Genomic DNA, 21,168 nt, shown 5'->3' on the forward strand with positions numbered 1-21,168 from the left:
TTGAACCAACATGATTCATGATGAGCGATTTGTTTCTGCAATCATGATTGTCATGATTGCCGGGACTGAGAATGGATGGATGTTCTCCGCCTCATCCCATCCCACACTTGCCGGACCACGGACCACGGAAGTCAAGACCAAGACCACCCCTGAACCAGAGGACTGTTCGATTCGATTCGATTCGATCCGTATGTGTGTCATGGTCGCCCGCAGCACATGGCCATCAGCACAGCACGCTCGTAAGCGGTAACGCGCCGTCCCCTCCCGAGAACGATCAATCATCAAGCCCAAAGAGACAAAGAGACAGAGGTACTTGGCATATTCCGCAGGTGGTCGGTCTGCCTCCCTGGACCCTGCTTGCCGCCCTCGGATCTGGCCCTGAGTGAGGATAACGCGCCGATCGCCGCCTGCGTGTCTACTATGTACTGTGCGAAGTACTTTGGCTCCATTTGGCACTGCCTGGCGTGCCAGTTCGAAGTTTGCCACCAAAAACAGTGAACACCTACCAGGACCAGAGCAGAATTTTTTTTTTTTTTTGCCCTTTTTCCTTTTTAACTTTTCTCCTTTTCCCCCGTTTCTCTTTTCCCTTCTGTCATCTGTTCTTTTCTTCTCCCTGTCATAGGTTGGCCTACGTCGTGTCCACAAGGGTTTTCGTCGCTTTCAAGGGCTGGCGTCATTGGCTGCTGCCGTTGGCGGGTTGATTCGTTTACAGCTTCACTGCCGGCCCGGCCATTTGTTGCACGTTTGTTTCCTTGGCCGACAGACTGCTGATCAGACTGCTGACATACTGCTCAAGGTCATTGCTCTCGGGGCCTTTCTTCTTTATTGACGCCGAAGCATCTGCCATCGTGCTTTGACGCCCGCCCAGTCCAGTCTCCCACAATTGCGAGTTTTGCAGTCTCCCTCTTGTCTTGTCTGGTCGGTGGTAGCTTGCGCGTGAGCGTAGCGTGAGCGGGCCCGAAGCCTTATATTTGCTCATGACTTTGCGCTCAAACCCAAGCATCCAAGTATCCAGTGAGGTTCTTCCTCCTTCGTACACAAGTCGTATCAGGTGATACGTGTTGCTAGCAGCCCAACTGCACAGCTTTGGCCGCACCAGTTTTTTTCCTTTTTTCTTTTTGTTCTTTTTTTGCGGAGGGGGGGTTCAACTTCGACTGCGAAATTCGCACTCCTGTTACATGTCTCGCTCCACCCTAGCACGATGGGCGACGTCGATCCTCCACGGAAGCAGCTGCTCTGCCGTCGGCTTCAGCTGACCAAAGGTCTCAGTGACTTGCCCTACGACTTGGTTCTCTATCTTCAACGAGCTGTCGTGCACTCCGACCTGGGCTATCCCGATCTAGCCGCCGGCGATGCCTACAGAGCGCTTCTTCTGACGGATGAGGTGTGCAATGAAGAGTTTGAGTATCATGAAGAGGCCTTGGCCAGTCTGATGACGCATACCGGCGTTGTGATTCCTGAAGTCATGGTTCATGGAAATCTCCCTGAAGAATGGCCCCCGGCTGCCATGGAGAGTCTGAGCGGAAGCGAGGAGGCGGCGCGCCGCCTTGCAGGCCTTGCCTCCATCCGGGCCTACCAGATCTTGTCACTGAGCTTGCTGCTTTGCGGCTGCTTGAAATCTGCGCACAACTTTTGCCAACGCGGCCTGCAACTAGCTCCCAGGAACAGGGAGCTGCTCAACACACGCGACCACATCAAGACCGTTGCTCAACGCCGGCTTCGCCGCGACGAGTTCGATGTCAACGACCTGCCAGATCACGGTCTCGTGCGCCGAGAGGTCTATCCATGGAACACCCACGAGCCAGACCGGTTCTCGCCGGCCTCGCTGGACGCACTGAACGCTGAATTGCGAAAGATGGCGCCCAAATGCGCGGTGCAGATTGCAACGCTGCCAGTCCTGCTGGAGGCGGCCAGCGACACAGACCACTACGACATCATCCCGACCTGCAAGCAGCTGGGTGTATTTGCAACCGAGGACATTGAACCGGGCGAAGATGTCTTGAGAGAATACTCTCTCTTGACAGCCAACAATCGTCTAAAGGACCCCGTCTGCGACGCTTGCAGCTCCGACCTCCCGCCGTTGGCTAGTGAGCATGCCGCCGCCGTCAGCTGCGAGGAGTGCCATGATACCGTGTTTTGCAGTCAATACTGCCACGACGTTGCCCAAGAGCGATATCACCCCTCGGTGTGCGACAAGGACGTCGACGCCATCGCCAAGGATTCGGCAGCCTCCGAGGCTGACGAGACGCTCCATCTTCTGCTATTGTCCCGTGCTCTGGCCCTGTCTGCCCACCAGGAAACCCACCCCCTCGATCTGCGAGAGGTCAGGTTCATTTGGGGAGACTTTGTGCCGACAGCGACCAACGACATTGACATCTCGCCAAGGGCCGGACCGCCCCCGGAATGGACCCTGCCGTTCTCTTTCAAGTACAGCATTGAAACACCGCTCCACATCCTGGAGAAGATGGACATTGACATTTATACGTCCCTTCCGCGCTACGACCTGTGGGTGTTGAACACCTTGTACTCCAAGTTCCGGGGAACCGCGTCGGCCAGGAAAAACCCTCGGGACGGCCGGCCCGATGTCGCAGCTGTCCATCCGTACTGGTGCTTGGCCAACCACGACTGCGATCCAAACGTGACATGGGACTGGGGCGGTCGAATGGTGCTCTGGGCTCGGCGGGACCGCGTCGTGGGCGGCTGTCCAGGCGGCGGCATCAAGAAAGGCGACGAGATTCTGAACCACTACTGCGACGTTTCCCTGCCAGTGCAGCTGCGTCGAGAATGGGCCCGGGGCAGTCTCGGCGGCTGGTGCATGTGCAAGCGTTGCAGGGACGAGACGGCGCAAAGCGACGGCTTGTCGAGGCCCACGGCCTGAATCACGCCCGATGCTGAAGCTGCTGCTGATGATGATGATGATGCGAGCAAACGGGAAATGGCGCGCGTCATGGCATGTCCAAAGCTCGTGCTTGCCTTACCAACTGCGTTTGAATTGCCTTGAGGGGGGGAGCGGGTGCTTTGCTCTCTCCAACATTCTCTTTTTCTCCTTGCAAAAAGGGTCACGTCGCAATACGACACTGCAGTTGCACTGTGCGTGTGCGCAAGTCTCGCCAATTAGCAACCAGCACTTCAAGGACCCAAGCTCAGTATACATACGCCCGCTCTGTCGCCCGCCTCTCAGTTACGGTCAGTGGCCGAGCGAGGCAGGAACCATTTGGAACCAGCTCCGCACGATGCCACGCTCTGGCCTGATGCTTCGCAGCCTTCGCCCGACTCAAACGCCGACTTGCTCGGCTGCCTGCCTGCCAGACCAGCCACACTTTGCGCCGGAGACACACAAGGCCGGCCCCCCTTGCTTTCCCTGGGAGAAGCTCTTGAACGCGTCACGCCGTCGCTCGGAATTGGATTTTTTTTTGGTGCTGGGGGTGCCTGTATTTATAGAGCATGATGGTCGCCCTGCATGTCATGAACCGAATGAAAAAATAGACTTGTCTAGAAACAAAGCGTGGCTCCCTGGCCGGTTGCCTCGTGACGAGCAAGCGCCGATGAGACGCAGCAGGCGCACGCAGGCTACGCTTCCCTTCGCCAAAACGCTACGTCCCTGACGGGGCATCTGATTGACCCTTGGCAACGCACAGAAACATGTTGCATGCAAGCCTGTCAAGGGGAGGAGGGCGCGCACGGCAGTGGCCACGCGGGCCCGACGGCATGTAGGACGAAATAGACGGCTGGTGTATGTAGGTGTAGTGCCCGAGGGCGCGTCAGGTTCTATCAACCGAGACCGGCGGCAACCAAGAAACCAAAGCTGCCGAGCTGATGGGAAAATACTGCTTGACTCGACCCAAGTGTGCGCGTGCTGATCTATCCATCTGCCATTTCTGCTCTTCCTGCCCGAAGCTATCCGAGGCTCGCATCAGTGGACCTTCCAACCCCTGCCCCCGCTGCTCGACGACTCATCGATTGGAACCGGGCAGAGGACGGGGCCCGACAATCTGCCTCTTCCCCGACCCGATGCCCTGGGATCCCTTGTTCTGAGAATCACCCCCCGTGTAGCCGCTCCACTGGCCGACGTCCCAGCGGCCCCCTATGCCCCCCCCAATCCCGTCTACGCCGTCGTTGGATCGGACAGCCTGGGCTGTCTTCTTTTGCGCCTCCTCCCACTCCCGCTGGCGCTGGCGCTCCATTTCCATCTCCTGCTCCAGGAGCGACTTGGACGCCCACCCGCCAGCCTTGGTCTGGGCCTGGGCCTGGACCTGAACCCGGCGGCGGTCTTCCGAGTCGCGTTCTTCCGAAAAGCCCAGCTCTTGAGCGTATGTTTGGCGAGGCGGAGACTGTGAGGAGGGTTTGCTGGCGGCTAGAAAACGCTCGGCACGGTTCTGGGCTGACGTTGGAGGAGACGCGTATTTCGTGGGGTCCGGAAGGGGTCGTGCACCAGCGCCGTTGTCGGCGTTGGGCGATTTGGCCTTGAGAGTGGCGTTGGGCTCGGGTAGCGGTCGCGGCGAGGTGCCTTGAGGAGGAGCAGGCCGAGGCCGGTGGTTATCGACAGCAGGCTGCTCTGGGCGCACGCGCTCCGGCGTCGGGTCGAGCGTCGGGTCGGGCATCGGGCCGGGAGGCGAGTCGGGAGGCGAGTCGGGAGGCGTGTCAAAAGTTGGTTTGGCGGCATCTTGAAGATAGCCGCGCTCGTCATCGCGGGTCCAGGACTCGAACCGGCTCTGTGTTCGCCGAGGTCCCACGGCTGGCGGAGCTGATGGGGTCGGCGAGGCTCGTCGGTGTCGGCTCCTGGATCTGGGCTTGGCTGGAACTATTTCGCTCCCCAGCCGGCTGCTGCTTCGGTTTTGACGCTCCTTTTCGTATTGATCCTCGCGTTGGCGGGCTCGCTCCAATTCTTTTTCCAGCTGGCTGCTGCGGTGGTGGCTGCTGCGGTGGTTGGCCCGTCGTTCCGTCTCGGCCTGCTCGGCCTGATATTGGCTCAGGAGCTGGCCGCGAAGCCGGGGGGTGTCGCTGCGGCCCCTGGCTTTTTGACGCTCATCAACCAGCCTGGTCTCGGCCTCTTGCTCTTCCTTGCGTCGCCTCTCTTCCGTCAGCTTCCACTGGAGCTCTTGTTCTTCCCAGCGGCGCTTCTCCTCCTCGGCCTTTTGCCGCTCCTCCTCGTGCAGTCTGTGTGTTTCCTCTTCCCACCTGCGCTCTTCCTCACGACGAGCTGCCTCCTCCTCGGCCTCGAGCTGCGCTCTCCGTTGGCGGTCCTGGTCCTCCTGTCGCCTTGCCTCTTCCTTGCGTCTGCGTTCCTTGTCGGCCAAGGTGGGTACGTGGGGGCCGGCAGTTGTGATCTGCCGCATGCCTCCAAAGGAGATGCCTAGGTTCCCTTGGCTCGCGCCGCCCATGTAGCCATACTGCGCGATATTCCAGGCCGGCGCCGCGGACCCTTCGTGCGCCCGAGTACTACCCCAGCTACCGAGGGGACCGGGTGGTGAGCCGGGACCAGCCCTGGGACCCTTGGCGGGACTTTGCCGCCCGGGCGAGGTCGCGTCTCCTCTTCTCTGCGGCAGCGGAGGCTTAGGAGCGTATGTAGAGGAGGAACTGCTGTTGACGGAAGCGCCGCGGCCACGGAGCACGCTCGGCGATGCGTATCCAGAAGTCTGAGGGCTCAACGCGCCGGTTCCCCCCCGACTCTTGGGACCTATGGGTTCGGGGAAACGGTTCGGATGGGCATCGTAGGCGGCTCGGCTAAAGGCGCCGAGACATTGCAGAACTTGCGCAGGGTCCTTTTGCTCGTACAGGTCGACGGTGAGAAACATGTCGTGCTGGTGAAGATTGAAGGGCGGGGCCTGGCATGCGCGGAGAAAGTGCGAGATGTTTTCCATCTGGACAAAAGGCATGGCCGACTGCTTGAACTTGACCCCGGGGGGGGGAGTGCCAATATTGACGAGCCTAGCAGCGAGCGGAACCATTAGTTCAACAACAGAGATGGGTAGCACAGCGCCTCAACAAGCGGTTTCTTTTCATTCATTCATTCTTTCATTCTCTCTCTCTCTCACACACACACTCTCTCTCTCTTTCTCTATCATTGTCTCTCTCTCTTTCTCTCTCTCTCCCTCTCATTTTTTCTTCTTTCTTTCTTCCCTTGCTTTTTATATATTAGCGCGAGGGGATTCATGACCTACTTGCACAACGCAACGCCATCCTTGAGGCCCTCCAGAAGATCCGACGAAGGCAGCCTGTCCCCGAGGGCCTCCTCCACCCAAGCACGAACTTCGTTGGCAGCGGCGGGCGTGTATTTGTCGAGGCGCAGCTTGCGCAGGTCTTTGTCCAAGGACCTGACCGAGGCCATGGCGCTGGAAGGCTTGGTGTCTGCGACTAACCCAGGTCGATGATGACACAAGGATGGCATCCGATGCTTCGGGACAGACAAGCAAAAAGGTTGGAATTCGGATCTTGAAAGAAGTACGCTTTGTCGTCGAGTCGACCTGGAACTGTGGACTGTGGACTGTGGACTGAGGAGGGGAGGGCGGAGGGTGCAGACTGCGCCGCGCCTTCCCTGACAGGGTGTGCTGCCGTGACGTTGGGTGGAATGACAAATGACCCGGCAACTTTGGAGAAACTACGGACTACGTCGGACTGCGGACATGCGGAAACGGAATCCCGAGTACCTACGCCACCAGCCACCAGACACCAGCCACCAGCCACCAGCCACCAGCCACCAGCCACCAGCCACCAGCCACCAGCCACCAGCCACCGCTAGCCACCAACCCAACCAGGCTCACGTGTCGCCAACTTCATGCCATTCCACCCATCATCACCAACATTCAACGTCAACTCGACAACAAACAACTTCTCCGAAGAAAAGATGGCCAAGAAAAGCCGACGTTAGAGGCTACCGCCCAGCTACCGAACCCCCCAACCCCCGGCCATCCTACATCCTACCCCATCATATCATGCCGCCCAAGCAGATAGGCCCCCTCGCCCGCGCATGGTACAAGTGGAAAGCCCTCCGCCTGCCCTGGCGCAGGCGCCTCTTTGTCGGTTCGTCCCCCCCCCCCCCCCCCCCCCCAACCATCTTTTTAGTCTTCGTTCCAGCTCCCGTTCCAAAGCTCGTCATGCCAACCACCCCCACCCCGTCGGTCCAGGGCACGATCTCGAGGGCAACACGTACTGGGAATTCAGGCTCACGTCCAGCGCGTCCCGGTGGCGCCGCATCGTGCACTACCCGCGCTCCACGCACTACTCGCAGGTCAGGGTCTCGCCCCTCTGGCACCAGTGGCTGCGGCACATGCGCGCCAGCCCGCCCTCGCTGGACGAGCAGCGCGGCGATGTCTTCCGTCAGGAGAGGCTCAAGCACCTCGCCGCGGAGGCGGACGCGCGGTGGGAGGCGAAGCCCCGCGTCGTGGAGCCGCCGCGCGACACGCCCCGGCTGGAGAGTCGGCCGGCCCAGGACCAGCAGCAGCAGCCGCAGCAGCAGCAGCAGCAACAGCAGCCGGGCGATCCGTGGGCCGGGGCCAGGGCCAGGGCCAGGGCCCAAGGACCGGGTGAGGCCTGGCAGCCCGCGGCGTGGAATCCAGGGCCTGCCAAGGGGCCGTGAAGTCTCATTAATCTCGTGTGCGTCGCACACGCCCTCTGCCTGGCTTTTAACATGAACTGCATCAACGCGGTGACATTTTGTGGGCGTTGTCGGCTTTCTTGCTTTTAAAAGAAAAAAAATTAAATTTGTCCCACTGGGCGGCTTGTATTATGTAGGGTGAAACCAAAAAGGACTCTGTACATCCTGATGTTCCGACGGTTTGTGGTTTGTATATAAAGATGGTGTTTTATTTTCTCCCACAACCGGCTCGATACTGTACACAAGGGGAAGGCGTTTCCGCCTACAAGACTGTCATCGTGGGGTGAAAACGATATCGACATGAAAGATAACCAGAGGCAGAACCGGGAGAGACGATGACATGATGGAAAATATCATAATAATGCCGTGCTTCGTAAAGGAACTCCATTCTGACATTACAGGGGCCAAAAGGAAAAAAGAAGAAAAAAGAAAAAAAAGAAGGAAAGAAGAAGGAAAGAAGAAAGGGAAGGAAAAAAAAAGGACGACCCAAGTGGAATCAAGACCGCTTCGTGATTACCCATGGCCATTCTAAAGCATCAATATCCCCCCGATTCCACGCCATCAACACAATGAAAGGCGCCCTTACCGCCCCCAAACAATCGCCGCCGCAAGCAATCACCGCACGGCCCAAAACAACAACAACAACAACAACAACAACAACAACAACAATCGCCAATTCCCATGCTGCACCCACTACAGAGGCGTCGTCGACTTCAGTTCGTCTAGAAGCACGCGGATGCGCTGCCCGGAGCTGTGCAGAATCTCCTGCGCGACCACGTCATCTGATTCGGCACGTATTTTCCCGGTGCGCCGTTTTCTGGCTTTGGCTTCGCGGCTCTGGATTCCCGTCTCGCAGGCGGCGCCAAAGCTCTCCGTGTAATCGATGGCGTCGTTCAGCCAGAGCAGCTGTATGGCGCTCTCCACCAGCAGGCTGAGCTTGGCGTTGTCTTCCAGCGCCACCGTATTCGCTGGCCAAGACACGTAGCAGTCTTCAAGCATGCGCATGGTAAGCCTCGCCTCTGCGTGGCCTCCGGGATCGACCTTGCGGGGATCTTTGTATCTCGGCGGCAGCAGCAGGTGAAACAGATCCCTGATGATGCTAACGTGAGCTTCCGCAGGGAGAGGGTTTTCCTTTTGCGTGACATGGAGAGCAAACATGTCGAGGCGGAGTCCCTTGATGCCGAGTGCAAGCTCCTCGTAGAGGCGGCAAACTTCCATCTCCTTCCCGAGCGCGCACGTGGCAGCCGAGATGAGCTGGAAGAAGCGCAAACGCAGACCGACCGACTCGGCCGGACCGGACTCGGACGTCCCCAGCAGGGTGCTTTTCCTCCTCTGCCCTCGTGGCTTCGGCGGCGTCGGGGGTTCGGAAACGCCCGACGAGATGGAGTCGTCGTCGAGATAGTCGCCGTACTTGTCGTTTTCCAGATCGAGCACTTGGTCTCGCTTCCTCTTCTTCGATGTCCTCCTGGGCCCCCGCAGCTCCTTCTCGAACACGGCTGGGAAGGACGAGGACGAGAGTGGGCTGCCGTCGGCAAGCAGGGCCTTGATGATGCGTTTGTGGGCGGCTTGCCCGGCGCCGTCCTGCAGCCCCATGTACATGGCAATCATGGACTCCCTTCGCGAAGCCGTGGGCGCGTCGCCCTCGCCGCCGTTGGTCTCGTGCGCGACCTCGTCCTGCCGCTCCCTCTCCGCCCAGTCTGCATCAAGCACGTCCAGCATGAAGTGAAGCCAGACCTTCCAGTACCGCCAGCGATCCGGGTGCAGCGCGCTCGTGTTGAAAGCCCAGCCGACGGTCATCCACAGATCCTGGCCACGGGACCAGATGCTGCTCTGGTTGGCCATCCGACCTCTTGGACGGTCACGGGCGCCGTGTTCTCCATCACCATCCGACGCGTCACTATCGCTGCCGGCGTTGGCGAGTCCAGGCCGACGGCCCCGCCGAGGCGAGCTGTGGAATTGAAAGGCGGTGCGAAACCCCGCGTTCACCGGACCGGAGACGCTGAGCAGGCGGCGCAAGTAGCTGAGCGCCACGGACGAAACCTCTCGAAGTCGGGCGTTCTCGGCGCGAGTCGTGTGGAGGGGATGAACGGCAAGGGTGCTCAGCAGAGCCAGATGGCTTGGCGGTGGTATCAGGACGGGTTTGCTGGAAGGCGTGCGTCGCGACATGCCGGACCCCAGAGTGCTGTTCAACAGACTGATGGCACAAGTGTCTACGTGGATGCCGGGGGGGTTTAGCCTCCAAAGGGTCGAAACGATTAAGAGTAGACAAAGGAATAGCCAACTTTCCTCGGGGGACAATGGTTTTTGTACATACAAAGTTGCTCTTCCAGAAATATTTGGCAATGATCCTTCAATTCGCGTTGGAGCTGCCGGGCCTCGCGATACGGGCAGGGCGCGTTCTGTCCCGGACTGCTGGCGGTGGTCGAGCCCCTCTCGACATTGGAGTGACTTGCGGTATAATACGACTCTGGGGACGAGCTCCCGCTGTTTGACGGCCTCGTCGCCATGCTCGCTCGCGTGTTGGTTGTTGACCTACACGAGGACCGGTCGGTGGAGTCGGTTTTGATGCTGGTGCTAGGCGGCTGGGCGGCTGGGCGGCTGGGCGGCTGGGCGGCTGGGCGGCCCAAGAAGACATCAAATGGAAGCTGCAAGGGACTGGAAGGTCATGTTGACTGTGCAGTGATGAATTTGAGTGGGTTACCAGGGGTAAATTTTACCGCGCCCAAGTTTGGTCCAGCGTACTCCGCCGCACCGCGTCATGGGCGGGCCGGGCAAGTGCGGAGCACGTCGCGTCGTGCCTGCCTCCCTCCCACAAAGAGGTAGGCATGTACCTAGGTACATAGGTACCTAGGTACTCCGTGCTCTGTTGACCAAGTGGCAAGAACCACACAGGAGGGGAGCAGCACTGGCAGACAAGTTTCTTCGCCCCGCTTTGGCTTTAATCATCTCAACATCATCATATCATGGCAAAAGACCTGCGCTGCGTTTGGAAACGTCAATCAATATATTTTTTTGCCAGTCTAACAGCAGCCAGTGTACGGAGTATAACTCATTGCATCCCAGAGCGCCGCAACACTGCCAAGCACTCCCTGGTATTCTACGCGCTGCGTCAATGTCAGAGGACTCGTAGTCCGTCCAGCCAGCAACAGCCAGCAACAGCCAGCAACCGCCAGCACCGACAGCAACCGCAAGCGCATGGGCCAACGTCCAACAACAAAACAACAACACTGGGGTTGCCCTTGTGTCAAATATCTGCCTCAACTGCTTACTGCCCACCAGGTACCCAAAGTAGGCAGTCGGGCTCACTGCGCCTGGTTCAGTCACACCTGCAAACGCATGTCGCTTTCTCATTCCGAATAATCCTACTTTCTAACCCCGTCGTCGTCCCTGCATCGATCGCAGCCCTTTGCAACATTGAGACATCATCTCCAGGCGACTCAGCTGGTATCGTGACCATATATGTAGCTTGTTCCAGGCCAAGGCGCGTTATGTAAAAGAAATTCGTGGCCAGATATAGTAATGAAAAGCCCTCCGGAAGGCCGGGAAAAGATATAAAAAAAAATGGAACGAGAGAGAGAGAGAGACGAAGAAAATAAAAAAGGAGGGGTGGATGGGAGATGGTAGTTTTTCCTGGCCTTGGCAGTCCATGAGTCCACGCGGCCTTGTCATTTCACTTTCTGTGACGCTCCCGTTTTCAGTTGGTCAGGTTCCCTCATGCCACCATCTTCGCCCTCTGTACCGGCCTCGTCATCCTTTGCCGGTTCCTGTTTTTCCAGCATTCTCTGGAGAATGACGGAGGCTTCTGCAGAGTACTTGCACTTCATACGGATTCTCTCGCCGTAGGCGTAGAACAAGAAAGGAAACGGCAAGCAGGCAAGCGACAGAAACGCAGGGACCGAGCTTGCCCAATGGATACCGAGGTCTCTGTACAGGTACGAGGTAAAGAGAGGGAAAACTGCTCCAAACAACGATCGGAGCACAGCGCTAGCAGCCAGAACCGACGCGGCGTATACGACGTCTACATAGATAGCCCATGTTAGCGCATGTTGCATGGCATTCCTACCTCAGGACTGGGGGCCTTTTTCTTTCTCTTCTTTTTTTTCTTCTCTGCCCCTTTTCCCCCAAATAGCTTGACGCCCACTTACATGAGTCGATGAGGTAGTTTGTCAGCGACAGGAAAACCAAGACAAGGCCGGCAGCAAAGACTGCCGATCCAGAAATAGGCACGGCCCAGTGGATGTTGGTACCGTTTGTCCAAGCGAACCAGAACAGTCCAACGGGGAGGAGGACAGCCCCAAGCAGCGCCGGGGGAAGCCGCGTCTCTGGTGGCGCCACGCCGCCATACTTTGCCGCCAGGCGGGAGTATCGGTTGTTGTCGAAGATGGTGCCGATGGTGGATATGGTCATGCCTGCTGCGATGCCAACGAAAGAAAGCCCCCCAACGCCAGGCTTCCAACCCCAACCTTTTGGATATGGAGATTGGAACACGATGGGAAACGCGGCAAAGCACAGGTACAACGTGCCGTAAATGATGGCCATGTAGATTGCCGTCAAAAAGACAATGGGCTCTCTGAAGAGGAGAATCCACGGCCTCGACAGCGCGAGCTTGAGCCGTCCGGCAAGCGTTTTGCGAGGCATTGACGCGTCCACCTTGGACAGGTAATGCTTTCCGGTTCGTCTGGACAGTTCCTCCGCTCTTCGGCGCAGAAGAACCGGGGAGTATGTCTCGGGAGCGACCAGTGACTGAACAATCCATAGACAGCCGGTGAAGATGGCTGTGAGCCCCTCCACCCACCGCCAGCCCTCGGCCTGGGCGAGAAAGCCACCCGCAATGGGTCCTGAACGCCTCGTTAGCGAAAACGGATACCGGGGGGCGCATTCAGGCCCGTTGCATTGCTACAAAGCTGCTGTCCACGCCCAGGAGAAGAGCGGGGGGAACCGAGAATAATCTCACTTACCCAACGCTGGACCCAAGAATGGTGCCAAGGCAAATATACTGGTAGCGATGCCTCGGTCCTTGGCGGTAAAGAGATCGGCAATGATGCCTCCCGAGTTGGTCAGCGGCGATGAGCCCCATGCGCCAGCCATGAATCGCAAGACGATAAGGGCAGTCATGTTGGGGGCTGCTGCGCCAGCGGCGTTGAACGCAGTCAGCGCCATGTACGTCAGGATGAACAGTTTCTGGCGTCCATAGAGCTCGGAAAAGGGAGCCCAGAATAACGGGCCGATGGCGAATCCGAGGACAAACATGGACACGCCGAGAATGGCAACATGACTGGGTGCATGAAACTCGTTGTTGATTTCAACGATGCTTCCGGAATAGGCCGAGCTCGTGAATGAAACGGCGAGGGTAGAAACAGCGGATATGAGGGTGATGGTCCATTTGAAGGGGCGGGAGAAGGTCATGGGGTTTCGAGGGTCGTTGGGTAAGAACTCGACGATATATGGCGACTCTGCGGTGCCGTGGCCGACGTAGTTGTGGTTGAGGACCTCGTCGTCGACGCCGGCTTGATCGGTGATGATGCTCCAGTGCGAACGCTTGTTCGAATGGGACACGTGCTGGGACTCTACATCTCGATTTGCGACGGTTGCTGACGACAACGAGATGGTTGAAGCAACCGCCATGGCTGGCAAAAAGGTTGTAAAAAAAGGCCGATGCGGCAAATGCTGCTGGTCAGACCCGGCAGGCCTGGCGTGATGCGTAGGGGTTCTCTTCTTTTTTTCCTTTTGCAGCCTTCTTTTTCTTTTGTCGGCTTTCCTTTCTCTTTTCTCTTTTCTTTCTTGTTTTTCCTTTTGTTTTGTTTTTGTCTTTTCTTCTAAACGGGAGAGCCGCAGCGAGAGATTGGAACTAGTCAGAGAGTATCAGGCGCAGTCTCTCCCAATGAGCAATTCGGCTCAATATGCAGCAATCCAACTGCCAAGGCGGATGAGAAGCGTCCAAAATAACGGCTGACGCTGATCAAGTCAGGCCGCCGAAGACATGCCTGAAAGGTTCAGATGCGGGATGCGGGATGCGGGATTTCAGCGTGACGCCGAGATCTTGGCCGAGGCGCATGTATCGTGTGCTCCGAAGGACTCGGGGGTCGTAGCGACGGTCCGGGAAGAAGAAAGCCTACCCAAGGCAAGGTGGCGCCCACGATTGTTGCTCGGATGGGAGAGAGAGCAGACCCTTAAAGCGACAGAAAGGCAGAGCAGGGGCAAGGCAAGGCAAGGCAAGGCAAGGCAAGGCAAGGCAAGGCGGGCACAGCCAAACGCGAGCAGCTGCAACAAGGACGGACGTTGCCCATGCGACACGCGAGGGCTACGCAGCGCAACGCATCGATAGGAGGCGAGGCCGGCGACTAGGCGAGTCTGGGTCAACGAGCACACGGGCACACGGGCACGGTTCGCTGGCAGCAGCTGGAGAGAGGAGGTGGCTGGGTGAAGAGAAATGGTCGGGCGATGAGGAACGCCGGGTGAAGAAGAATGGCGAGGGCGATGAGGGGGTCGATGGGAGACGGAAAGTGCAAACAAGTGCAGGTGAAAGTGCAGGTGCCAGCAGTAGCAGTTGCAGGAGCGGGTGCGGGTGCGGGTGCGGGTGCGGGTTCCTGGCTCCAGCCTCCAGCTGCTCGTCGGCTGTCGTCGACCCACCTGCGGAGAGTGCTGGGATTGCATCGCGTCACCCACGTTGTACACGGTACGCCCCCTTCGCAGGTGCATTGTTTCATTGCAATATACCAGGAGGTATGTAGGTAGCGGACACGATGCACCTGCCGCCCGCTCGATCCTCTTTTCTCGCTCTTCTCTCTCTCTCTCTCTCTCTCTCTCCTCTCAAGCTTTCTTTTTAATTTTTCTTTTGATTCCCCCCCCCCCCCCCCTTCCCCCCACGGACCACCTGCGTCAGGTTGATTCTATTTCATCTAGTCCCTCCACGTGTACGGAGTATGTATATCTACTCCTGCAAAATGCGGCATCTTTGCGGAAGCGGGCGCAAGCTATCTCCCTGGGATCTTTTGGGATCTGTCATGTCCCCCCCATCTCAGCATCGACGGCCATCATGTTACACGTTACCGATCATCAAACTGCGGGGCCACAGGGTCGATCCGCCGCCTTGCTCCTTTACGGCCGGGTAAAGCTGGCTGGGTGCACGGGGCACGGGGCAAAGGTCAACTCGGGAATGGACAGGCTGCTGCCGCACGGCACGGCACAGCGCCGCACAGCGCCACACGGCGCGACACAGCAGGGGCCAAGCTCCAACCAGACGGCGCGTCGATATCCTGAGGTAGGTATGTACCTATGTACCTAGGTACGTACCTTGAGCTTCTGGCACACTGACCGGTCCCGAGATACAACACAACACACACAACACACACACAACACCCAGCCAACACAGCACAGCGACCAACTCGATTCTCATCTAGCCAACCAACCTACCTAGGTACCTGGTGCCTCCCTGCCTCCCTACCTCCCTACCTACCTACCTTAGGTACCTCCCGTGAGTGCGTCTGGTTTGACTGCCCCTGTGCAGCAGCCGTCCGCCGGTGTTAAAAAAAAAAGGAGAAGAAAAAAAAAAAAGTGGGGGGTGGGGGGGGGGGGGGGAGAAGAAGGAAAAAGAAGAAGAAGAAGGAAAAGAAGAAGAAAGCAAAGCAAAATGGAGGCTTTTCTTCCTCTCAGGACTCAGCCGGCTGCGACACCTTTCGCGACCCGTCTGCAGCGAGCGACTCGACCTTAGGTCCCTTGCAGCCGTGCCTAGTCCACGTGGCCGGGCTGTTGTTTCGCGTAGAAGCAAAGTTGCGCCAAAGTTGCCACCGCAAAGCCCGCCAGAGCTAGGTACCCCCGGCTTCCCCCCGACCAGGGACAAGGTCGCTCGGTGTGGCAGACCGCCCCAATCTCCGCCAACCCGGCCGAGATTAGCGACCCACTGCAACCCCCCGCTGCAACCCCCCGCTGCAACCCCCCGCTGCAACCCCCCCTCCCCCCCACCCAACCATCCAGCCAACAGCGCGTGCGTGGCTGCTAGCAAACTCGGGATTCGATGGGATCTTTTGTCGAGAAATCGAATGGTGATGAAACCCAAACTACACAGTAGGATTTTTTTTTTTTTCCCCCAATAAAAATGGCTGTCCGCATCCGCTTACCGTATGACATAGATGGCGTCACGGGCAACTGCGCAACTTGCTCCGCATTCGGCCCCCGAGTCCCGACAGTGCCCGCCCCGTCCAAGTTTGTCACGCCCAGAAATCGGCGGGCGCTTTTGTCACCGTGGACCAATGGCCGTACGGGTACGGAGTGCGGAGTACGCGTACTGTTTTGAAGACCCCCTGCCGCCGCAGGAGCTGGCTGAGTCATGCCTGGTGGCTGCTGCGGGAGGGAGGGGGGCTTGATCGGGACCGCGCGCCTGCCTGCCTGCCTGCCTGCCTGCCCTGTGTCGGGCCACCCCTAGCTCGCCCGTTTCAGCCAGGCACTACGGAGTACTCCGTACAGGTAGGTACCTCCTACATTCCCCGGCCATTCCCGTCATTCCCTGACCAGTATCAATGCCCGTGCCTTGTCTGGGTCTCGCTCATCCCCGAGTCAGAGGGTACCTGAGGTACCGAGCACCCGCGGCCGAGTACAACACAGTACCTGAACCTACCTGTCCAACCAAAGCAACATTGAAGCCTCCGGTCAATCTTGTCGGTCAACTTGGCTTGGTCATTTGGAGTTTGGAAACTGGGACACGTGATTCCGCCAACAAACCTCGCAGCCCAAACTGCGCATCTTGCACACCATCATCATCATCGTCATCATCATCATCATCATCATCATGGTCAACGGCTTGCTTGTGTTCCACCTGGCCTCCCATGTAGCACCAGTCGAAGCCCGTGTGCTGTAACCATCCATCCCAGCTCCTTGCGTGGCAGCACCCATCGATTGGCAAAGGCGCAGGCGCCTCCTAATCATCGAGCCCTCCCCACTCGCTCTGCTCATCGCCGTCTTGCTCGCCGTCTTGCTCGCCGTCTTGCAACCCTTCTTCCCCTCCCCCCCGGTTGCCTCCCGTCGCATCTTCGTCACCCCCACCCGCCAGACGCACTGCTGCACCGGTCGTCGTCGACGCCGGCTTTTCCAGCACGTCTCGCGCAATGGCGCCGCTCTCGTCTCGCACGGACGGCCCGTCCGCTCCGCCCCCCTCGGCAGCCTCGCGAACAAAGCCCGCCACAAAGAATCCCATGACGCCGTGCCCGTCGTCCTTGTTGCAGCGGATGCACCCTTCGGCTGCCACCTCGTCCCCCCCGCAGGCCTCGGCCAGTCCCCTCACCGGCCAGGACCTCATGCCGCCAACCTGCTCGTCCCTTCGCATGATGCGCCACCCCCTCTCCCTGGCGACATCGGACCGCAGGGCCGCCACGACGACGTGCTCGTTCTCTTGCGAGTGGACCGAGCAGGTCGAATACGTCACCTTTCTCGCCCGCGGGAATCGAAAGGCGTGAAGCAGCAGGGTGAGCTGAAACGACGACAGCGCTTCCAGGCGCTCCGCGAGGTCCCGTTCCGACCCGACCACGGTTTCGTTTCCATCGTCGTCGCGAATGACGCGCTCCTCGGGCTCGCCCGCGACCTGAGCGAGTTTCCGCTTCCTCCTGCTCGGCGCGGCGGCCACCCCCCCGTGACTCTGCGACACCGGCTGGCTTGGCAGGTGGAGCGCAGGCATGGAGTCCCGGCCGATGATGCCGCTTCCCGAGCAGCTTGGGTCGAGAAGCAAAGCGCCTACGTTCCTGTATCGCTCCGACGTCGGATCGACCTGCAGGAAGTCCTGACCACGCCCGATACGAGTCATGTGCTCGGAACCCGCCGTCTTGACCATTTTCTCCAGCGTTTGCGCTCTTCTGGAGTCCTTTTCAAAGGCGAATATCGTTTGCCGTGCCGGTGCAAACTCCCGGGTGTGGCCGTGGATGATGCCGGCCAGATGTGTAGTCTTGTTGCCTGGGGCAGCGCATGCGTCGACGACATCCCCGTCCTCGGGCCGGGGGTCTAGCAAGTAGGCGGGAAAGCACGACGCCTTGTCCTGCAGGATAATTTTCCCACTCTTGTAAGCCTCCGTCTTGCTCAGGTCGCATCCCGGTGAGACGGCCAGCAGGTTGGGCACATGAGCGTCCAGGAAGAGCATGTTTCCCCCTTGTTTTGAAACGACCTCTTGGATGGTGCCGACCGTCGTGTGGGAACGAAACGTCGTCCCCAGCTGCTCCTCAAGGGTGCCTTTCAGGGCGTTGACACGCACCCATCGAGGGTGTTTTGCCTCCTCGCCCGCTGCGTCCAGCTCAACCTTGGCCCTGAGGGCTTCCACAGAAGGCGCTTTGCGCCGTACCCTGGCCCGCGTGAACTCGGAGCTGAGGCGTCCCTTGTGTCTGTCAATGCTGGTTCTGAGCCCGTGACTCTGGGGTAGCGCAATCCCTCCCTTGGCGAGTAGCAAGTCATGGACGAGGAGCAATGCCAGTGCTGGTGTGAGCTGCCCTCAGTTAGTTTTAGCGCAAGCATTTTCTCTTTGACGCGTTTCTATGCTTTCCTTTCCTTTCCTTCCCTCTCCCTCTTTCCGTTTTTCTTCCTTTCTTCCTTTCTTCCTTTCTTCCTTCCTTATACATAATCTTTTCTTTTTCAAAGGAAATTTCGGGAAGGGGGGCCGGGGGGGTGTTCTCCACCATGAAAAACAAACCTTGCGCTCATGTCGTAGTAAATCAGCTCCCTCAACCACCTCTTTGAGTATGGCGCTCCATTTGCAGGTTTCGCAAACTAGAGCGTATAGCTGATTCGGAGGAGATTTGACCGTCTTGCGGCCAAAAACCCTCGATTTAAGGCTCCCTCCTTCTTGGCACGATGTGGACAGGATGTCGGCAGCCTCGTGGTAGAGCGACATTTCGGGCGCCCCCAGAAAAAAAAAAAAAAAGGGGTGAGCAACAAAACAAAACAGGAAAAAAAAAAAGCCCAAAACCAAATCAAAGGACTGACTACCTCATTTCGCGAGTCGCACTTCTGATCCGTGTGGGTTGAAAGGCAGAACGGAAGGATGGATAAATATTCGTCGTCGGCTCCGACTCTCGAGGCGGGTTCCGTTGTCCGATATTTAGCCGATCCGCCACGAGTTTATCGTTCGAGCCATCGACGCCAGACCAAGTCCTCCTCTCCTTTTCCCTGCAAGCATGGATATTATCAAACCACCCAAACCAGTCACCGGGAAAGGTCTGCACCTGCGTCGCCTTTCATTGTGCCCGGATTAGACCTCGAAAATGAACGAATTTTCGTGTGCCTAAACCGTATGAAACGTCCCGTTTCTTCCCCATCCTACGGGCAAGACGCACGGGGGGTTTAATGACGGCGAATAAATTGCCTCGCAGGGCCGACCTTCGCCCTGCCAATGAGCCGACAAATGGCCCTTTGGCAAGACGAGGCAAGAAATCAAATAAGCGTATCTTTTAAAATACACATGGGAGAATCGAAAATATCCAACAGCCTCTTGCAAAAATGCTCAAGTCTTGCATCAATATGTTCGTGAAATATCCACCCCCAAGTGACCCCTGACCCAAAAAAGAAATAAAAAAAGAAAAAAAATGTGCCCCTTCATCCGGCCTCCACGCCCTTTGTCAAAAGCTGCGTTGGCGTCGCAGGGCTTCAACGGCGCTTCAACGGCGCTGGCTTCGATGTCGGTGCAGGTGCTCGACAGCACGCCGTCGCCCCTTGGAGCCTCCCAACTTTACCTGTCCGTCGAGGCTGAACACACTCAGCGCCCAGCTTCCTCCGCATATATCAGCCTTGTCCCCCTCGCAAGCCGTATTGCACTTTGAATCATCAACCTGGTCAGAGCCGACAAGCTCGTTTCCACAGTAGCACTGGCCGCCAAATTCGGTTCCGGCTAGTGCGTAGCCCGCGGACTTGCAGTGCGTGACGCACTTTACGTTACTGACGGCCCCGAGGTTGGGGCGAATGTCGCCTCTTAGAGCACGATCGCTGGAATCTTTGAAGCACCCGGCATACTTGAAGTCCCCAGCCGTGCGACTCGAGTTGGACACGGGTTGATTAGTCAAACTGGGCATCGCCGCAGTGACAGTGACGGTTTCCCGCACCGTGTGTGTAACTGGGACGCAGTTTGATGGCGGAGCAGTAGGCAGTGCTGCCTTGGACGAAGAAGCGCCATCCGATGTTGCGGCTGGGTCCGAAGGGTGCGCGGTGCTCTGGGCCTCTGATGTCGCGGTGGGCCGGCCGCCGTCGTCCTGACGAGTGCTGAGCGAGGTGGGTTGATTCTTGTTCGAGGACAGAGAGGCGGACGAAGAGGCGGGCTGGTGGGCAGAAGACTCGGACGGCTGGGGGTTGGAAACAACTGATGAGCTGCTGCTGCCGCCGTCGCTGCCGCCACCGCCATAGGACCAACCAGTGACGCGGTTGTTGCCTGGCAAAGCATCCAGCAGGCCGCCGACCTTTTCGTTGACCGGGGCTTCGATGGTGCACTCGTTCTTGTTGACGCCCTTGATCTCCGGGCATTGGTCCATGCCAGCAGTGCCTTTGTCACAATGGTTGATGATGTTTTGCAGAAGGGTCTCATCCCAGCCAGCCATGAAATCAGCATGGTTGCTGTAGCCAGTCGCGTCGCCGTTGGAAAGAACAAAGGGCTGCGATCCTTTTCCTTGCTGCCATCGATCCTTGAAAGCGGGGGTGTTCCAGTACACTTCCAGGAAGATATGTGGGACGTGGATGTATCCCTTGGGGCAATCCAACTTGCCGTTTCCAGCGTCGCTGGGGAAAACCATGTTCTCCCTGAAGTTTGCCAACCCGGCTGCAGGGTTGTAGCACGAAGGGAAGTGAATATCTCCGCGAAGTGGGGAAGCGAAGCCGTCGCAGTCGACGTCGGGGAATCCCACACCTTCGCCCTTGTTGTTGGGGTCGCCAATCCCGGCCGTCAGCCCGTCAGAGTTGGCTGGCCAAGCTTCCTGGTTCATATTCGTGCGAGGGCACGTCCACTTGACTGGATTTACCGGGCCCTTGGAAGGGTCCAGGTTGGACATGAATTCGCGACTCGGGGGCTTCCGCAGGGTCGGATCCCCGCTGACAATGGACAGGCCGACAGGGAAGGCCTTGATTTCGTCGTTGGAGGCATCGAAGCTGAGCAAGTTGGCGCAAGAAACACGGTTAGCCGTCACGAAAACGCGTGGCAGCTTGAGCAAGACCCCGGGGGAAAGAAGGAAGGAACATACAAGTAGTAGGCATTGGCGTAAAACAGTTCAACGTCCTCAAACTTGCCGGTTTTGGGATCCTTGAAATACAGCGAAGGGAACCAGTAGTTGCTGTTGTCCCCCTTGACCAACGCGGTCGTGCAGTTGGAGGACAAGAGGTCCTTGCCTGTAGATGCAAGGCCAAAGGCACTTCCACCCATGACGCTGTGGACGTGGGTTGAGACCCGCCCTGGCGTGACGATGGGATCCATGCGGCCCTTGGTAAGCTGCTTGTTTGTGAAGCGCAAGACAGCAAACGTTCGTTTATCTGGGTTATCCTTGAGAGCCAAGGAGCTGCCGAGGAGGGCCGCGACGGCCGTGGTGGTGGAGAATTTCATGGCGGTTGAGTGATTTCCGGGG

General features: G+C 58.2%; 8 protein-coding genes across 8 annotated transcripts; 3 read left to right on the forward strand and 5 right to left on the reverse strand.

The window, feature by feature from the left end:
* Positions 1 to 1,201: 1,201 nt before the first annotated feature.
* On the forward strand, positions 1,202 to 2,878 carry UV8b_03683 (uncharacterized protein; the record flags this gene model as incomplete). Its single annotated transcript, XM_043141181.1, has 1 exon — positions 1,202 to 2,878. The coding sequence occupies one exon, from the start codon at positions 1,202 to 1,204 to the stop codon at positions 2,876 to 2,878; it is 1,677 nt and encodes a 558-aa protein (XP_042997115.1).
* A 1,075-nt stretch (positions 2,879 to 3,953) lies between these two features.
* UV8b_03684 (uncharacterized protein) lies at positions 3,954 to 6,328 on the reverse strand (the record flags this gene model as incomplete). Its single annotated transcript, XM_043141182.1, has 2 exons — positions 3,954 to 5,928; positions 6,162 to 6,328. The coding sequence occupies 2 exons, from the start codon at positions 6,326 to 6,328 to the stop codon at positions 3,954 to 3,956; spliced, it is 2,142 nt and encodes a 713-aa protein (XP_042997116.1).
* A 604-nt stretch (positions 6,329 to 6,932) lies between these two features.
* On the forward strand, positions 6,933 to 7,576 carry UV8b_03685 (uncharacterized protein; the record flags this gene model as incomplete). Its single annotated transcript, XM_043141183.1, has 2 exons — positions 6,933 to 7,020; positions 7,125 to 7,576. 2 exons carry the CDS (start codon positions 6,933 to 6,935, stop codon positions 7,574 to 7,576), a joined length of 540 nt encoding a protein of 179 aa, XP_042997117.1.
* Positions 7,577 to 8,287: 711 nt separating this feature from the next.
* On the reverse strand, positions 8,288 to 10,101 carry UV8b_03686 (uncharacterized protein; the record flags this gene model as incomplete). The annotated part of the gene is made up of 2 exons (XM_043141184.1): positions 8,288 to 9,804; positions 9,909 to 10,101. 2 exons carry the CDS (start codon positions 10,099 to 10,101, stop codon positions 8,288 to 8,290), a joined length of 1,710 nt encoding a protein of 569 aa, XP_042997118.1.
* Positions 10,102 to 11,259: 1,158 nt separating this feature from the next.
* UV8b_03687 (uncharacterized protein) lies at positions 11,260 to 13,219 on the reverse strand (the record flags this gene model as incomplete). The annotated part of the gene is made up of 3 exons (XM_043141185.1): positions 11,260 to 11,612; positions 11,740 to 12,432; positions 12,553 to 13,219. The coding sequence occupies 3 exons, from the start codon at positions 13,217 to 13,219 to the stop codon at positions 11,260 to 11,262; spliced, it is 1,713 nt and encodes a 570-aa protein (XP_042997119.1).
* Positions 13,220 to 14,630: 1,411 nt separating this feature from the next.
* Positions 14,631 to 14,994, forward strand: UV8b_03688 (uncharacterized protein; the record flags this gene model as incomplete). The annotated part of the gene is made up of 2 exons (XM_043141186.1): positions 14,631 to 14,859; positions 14,972 to 14,994. The coding sequence occupies 2 exons, from the start codon at positions 14,631 to 14,633 to the stop codon at positions 14,992 to 14,994; spliced, it is 252 nt and encodes an 83-aa protein (XP_042997120.1).
* A 1,514-nt stretch (positions 14,995 to 16,508) lies between these two features.
* On the reverse strand, positions 16,509 to 18,461 carry UV8b_03689 (uncharacterized protein; the record flags this gene model as incomplete). The annotated part of the gene is made up of 2 exons (XM_043141187.1): positions 16,509 to 18,056; positions 18,261 to 18,461. The coding sequence occupies 2 exons, from the start codon at positions 18,459 to 18,461 to the stop codon at positions 16,509 to 16,511; spliced, it is 1,749 nt and encodes a 582-aa protein (XP_042997121.1).
* A 763-nt stretch (positions 18,462 to 19,224) lies between these two features.
* UV8b_03690 (uncharacterized protein) lies at positions 19,225 to 21,146 on the reverse strand (the record flags this gene model as incomplete). Its single annotated transcript, XM_043141188.1, has 2 exons — positions 19,225 to 20,698; positions 20,791 to 21,146. The coding sequence occupies 2 exons, from the start codon at positions 21,144 to 21,146 to the stop codon at positions 19,225 to 19,227; spliced, it is 1,830 nt and encodes a 609-aa protein (XP_042997122.1).
* Positions 21,147 to 21,168: the final 22 nt, after the last annotated feature.

Source organism: Ustilaginoidea virens, chromosome 3, assembly GCF_000687475.1.
Source record: "Ustilaginoidea virens chromosome 3, complete sequence".
NCBI lineage: Eukaryota > Fungi > Ascomycota > Sordariomycetes > Hypocreales > Clavicipitaceae > Ustilaginoidea > Ustilaginoidea virens.